General features: G+C 37.5%; 1 protein-coding gene across 1 annotated transcript; it reads left to right on the top strand.

Moving 5' to 3' along the window:
• The first annotated feature begins 325 nt into the window (after positions 1–325).
• On the top strand, positions 326–901 carry LOC131506144 (large ribosomal subunit protein eL6-like). The gene has a single exon (XM_058719709.1). The coding sequence runs from the start codon at positions 341–343 to the stop codon at positions 869–871; it is 531 nt and encodes a 176-aa protein (XP_058575692.1). The 5' UTR covers positions 326–340; the 3' UTR covers positions 872–901.
• The last annotated feature ends 3,357 nt before the right edge of the window (positions 902–4,258 follow it).

Genomic DNA, 4,258 nt, shown 5'->3' with positions numbered 1-4,258 from the left:
ATCCAATATGGAATTTGCAACTATCTTCTCCCAATCTGTTGGTCGCTCTTTAGTCTTGTTGACTGTTTCCTTGGCTGTGCAGAAGCTTTTTATCTTGATGACGTTCCAATAGTTCATTTTTGCTTTTATCTCACTTGCCTTCAGAGACATGTCAAGTAAGAAGTTGCTGTGGCCGAGGTCGAAGAGGTTGGTGCCTGTTTTTTCCTGTAGGATTTTGATGGTTTCCTGTCTCATATTCAGATAAGTGGCCCAGTTTCATTCTTCTGCATGTTGCTGTTCAGTTCTCCCAGCACCATTTGCTAAAGAGACTATCTTTTTGCGAGTGGTTAAACTTTGCAAAATGCTTAGGTATTATCCTACTGAAGATGTGCCTCGGAAGCTGTTGAGCCACGGCAAAAAACCTTTTAGTCAGCATGTGAGGAAACTGCGAGCTAGCATCACTCCTGGGACTATTTTGATCATCCTCACTGGGCGCCACAGAGGCAAGAGAGTGGTTTTCCTGAAGGAACTGAGCAGTGGCTTGCTACTTGTGAATGGACCTCTGTCCCTTAATCGAGTTCCTCTGTGTAGAACACACCAGAAATTTGTCATTGCCACCTCCACCAAAATTGATATCAGCAATGTGAAAATCCCCGAACACCTCACTGATGCTTACTTTAAGAAGAAGCTGCGTAAACCCAGACACCAGGAAGGTGAGATCTTCGACACGGAGAAAGAGAAATATGAGATTACAGAGCAGCGCAAGGTTGATCAGAAAGCTGTGGACTCACAAATTCTGCCAAAAATCAAAGCCGTTCCTCAGCTTCAGGGCTACCTCCGCTCTGTGTTTGCTCTCACGAATGGAGTTTACCCTCACAAATTAGTGTTCTAAATTTCTTACAAAGAACCTAATTAAATAACAGATCCATCTGAAAAAAAAAAAAAAAAAAAGATGTGCCTCTTTTTTCCACTGGATACTCTTTCATGCTTTCTCAAAGATTAGTTGGCCATATATTTTTGGCTCCATTTCTGGGTTCTCTATTCTATTCCATTGTTCTGTGTGCCTGTTTTTGTGCCAATACCGTGCTATCTTGATGATTACAGCTTTGTAATACGTGCTAAAGTCCTAGATTGTGGGGCCTCCAGCTTTGGTTTTCTTTTTCAACATTATTTTGTCTATTCAGGGTCTTTTGTGGCTCCATACAGATTTTGGGATCGTTTGTTCTGGTTCTGTGAAGAATGTTGGTGCTATTTTGATTCGGATTGCATTGAATGTATAGATTGCTTTGGGTAGTATCAAAAGTTTAACAATATTTGTTCTTCCAATCCATGAGCATGGATGTTTTTCCATTTCTTTGTGTCTTCTTCAATTTCTTTCATAAGCTTTCTATATTTTTCAGTGTAAAGATATTTTACCTCTTTGGTTAGGTTTATTCTTAGGTATTTTATGTTTTTTGATGCAATTGTAAATGGGATCAATTCCCTGATATCTCTTTCTGTTGCTTCACTATTGGTATATGTGACTGATTTCTGTACATTGATTTTATATTCTGTGACTTTGCTGAATTCATGTATCAGCTCTAGCATTTTTTTTGTGGAGTCTTTTGGATTTTCCATGTAGAGTATCAGGTCATCTGTGAAGAGTGAGAGTTTGGCTTCTTTGCCAATTTGGGTGCCTTTTATTTTGTTTTGTTTTCTGATTTCTGAACCTAAGACTTCCAATACTATATTAAACAACAGTGGTGAGAGTGGACATGCCTGTTGTCTTCCTGATCTCAAGGGAAAGCTCTCAGTTTTTCACCATTGAGGAAAATATTAGTGGTGGGCCTTCAATATATGGGCTATTGTGACGTTAAGGTATGTTTCTTCTATCCTAACTTTCTTGAGGGTTTTTATTAAGAAAAGATGCTGTATTTTGTCAAATGCTTTCTCTGCATCTATTGATAGGATCATATGGTTCTTATCCTTTCTTCTATTAGTGTGATGTATCACATTGTTTGATTTGAAAATATTGAATCAGCCCTGCAGTAAAGGAATGAATCCCACTTGATAATGGTGAATAATTCTAATGCACTGTTGAATTCAATTTGTTGGTATTTTGTTGAGAATTTTTGTGTCCAGTTTCATCAGGGATATTGGCCTATAATTCTTCTTTTTAGTGGCATCTTTGTCTGGTTTGGGAACCAAGGTAATGCTGGCTTCATAGAATGAGTCTGGAAGCTTTCCTTCCATTTCTAGTTTTTGGAACAGTTTGAGAAGAACAGGTATTAACTCTGCTTTAAATGTCTGGTAGAATTCCCCTGGGAAGCCATCTGGCCTAGGACTCTTATTTGTTGGAAGATTTTTGATTACTGATTCAATTTCTTCCCTGGTTATGGGTCTGTTCAAATTTTCCATTTCTTCCTATGTGAGTTTTGGTAGTGTGTCAGTGTCTAGGAATTTATCCATTTCTTCCAAATTGTCCAATTTGTTGGCATATAATTTTCATAGTATTCTTTAAAAATTATTTGTATTTCTGTGATGTTAGTGGTGATCTCTTTCAGTTGTGATTTTATCTGTTGGGTCCTCTCTTTTATATTTTTGAGAAGTATAGCTAGAGGTTTATCAATTTTGTTTTCCCAAAAACCAGTTCTTAGATTCATTGATCTGTTCTACTGTTGTTTTTTTTTTTTTTAATTCTGTGTTGTTTATTTCTGCTCTAGTCTTTTTTGTTTCTCTTCTTCTATTGGGTTTGGGCTTTCTTTGCTGCTCCCTTTCTAGCTCCTTTACGTGTGAGGTTAGGTTGTGTATTTGGGACCTTTTTTGCTTCTTGATATAAGCTTGAATTACAATGTATTGTCCTCTCAGGACTGCCTCTGCTGCATCCCAAAGGGTTTTGGACTGTTGTGTTTTCATTTTCATTTGTTTCCATATATTTTTTAAATCCTTCTTTAATTTCCTGGTTAACCCATTTGTTCTTTAGTAGGATGTTATTTAACCTGCATGCATTTGGGGGCTTTCCAGATTTTTTCTTGTTGTTGATTTCAAGTTTCATCGTGTTGTGATGTGAAAATATGCATAATATGATCTCAGTCTTTTTATACTTGTTGAGGGCTGTTTTGTGACCCAGTATGTGATCTACTTTGGAGAATGTTCCATGTACACTCGAGAAGAATGTGTATTCTTCTGCTTTTGGGTAAAAATTTCTGAATATATCTGTTAAGTCCATCTGGATCAATGTAGTATTCAGAACCATTGTTTCCTCATTGATTTTCTGCCTAAATGATCTGTCTATTGTTGTAAGTGTAATATTAAAGTCCCCTACAATCACAGTATTATTATCAGTAAGCTTGCTTATGTTTGTGATTAATTGATTTATACATTTAGGTTCCTACTCATTGGGAGCATAAACATTCACAGTTGTTAGCTCTTCTTGATAGATAGATGCCTTAATTAGGATATAATGCCCTTCTTCACCTCTTGTTACAGTCTTTGTTTTAAAACCTAGTATGTCAATATAAAATTTACTTTATCTCTGGCTTTCTTTTGCTATCCAGTAGCATGATAGATGGTTCTCCATCCCCTCACTTTCTATCTGCTTGTGTCCTTAGATCTAAAATGAGTCTCTTGTAAGAAGCATGTAGATGGATCCTCTTTTTTAATACATTGTGATGCCCTATGTCTTTTGATTAGGGCATTAGTCCATTTACATTGAGTGATTATTGAAAGGAAGGGATTTAGTGCCATTGTATTATCTGTAGGTTTCGTGTGTGTGGTGATGTCTGTGGTCCTTTGTAGTCTTTGCTGCTTTCCACTCACAGAGTCCCCCTTAGGATCTCCTGCAGGGCTGGTTTAGTGGGCATGAACTCCTTTAGTTTTTGTTTGTCTGGGAAAGCCTTTACTTCTCCTTCTATTCTGCATGACAGCCTTGCTGGATAAAGGATTCTTGGCTGCATATTTTTCCTATTAAGCACATTGAATATTTCCTGCCACTCCCTTCTGGCCTGCCAAGTTTCAGTGGACAGGTCTGCTACTCCCCTTATGTGTCTACCTTTGTAGGTTAAGGACTGTTTGTCCCTAGCTGCTTTCAGAATTCTTTCTTTCTTTTTCTTTTTCTTTCTTTTTTTTTTTTTTTTTTGCCGGTTTCACTATGATATTTCATGGTGTTGACCCGTTTTTGTGGATTTTGAAGGGAGTTTTCTGTGCCTCTTGGACTTGGATACCTGTTTCCTTTCCCAGATAAGGAATGTTCTCAGCTCTAATTTGTTCAAATAAGCCTTCTACCCCCTTCTCTCACTTT

This window comes from Neofelis nebulosa, chromosome 3 (genome assembly GCF_028018385.1).
Source record: "Neofelis nebulosa isolate mNeoNeb1 chromosome 3, mNeoNeb1.pri, whole genome shotgun sequence".
In the NCBI taxonomy this organism is placed as follows: domain Eukaryota; kingdom Metazoa; phylum Chordata; class Mammalia; order Carnivora; family Felidae; genus Neofelis; species Neofelis nebulosa.
Note: the sequence above shows the minus strand (reverse complement) of the source record. Positions and strands in the feature narration are given on the sequence as shown.

Excerpts from the sequence above, each read along its gene's own strand:
- LOC131506144 (XM_058719709.1), top strand. The coding sequence starts at position 341 with ATGCTTAGGTATTATCCTACTGAAGATGTGCCTCGGAAGCTGTTGAGC.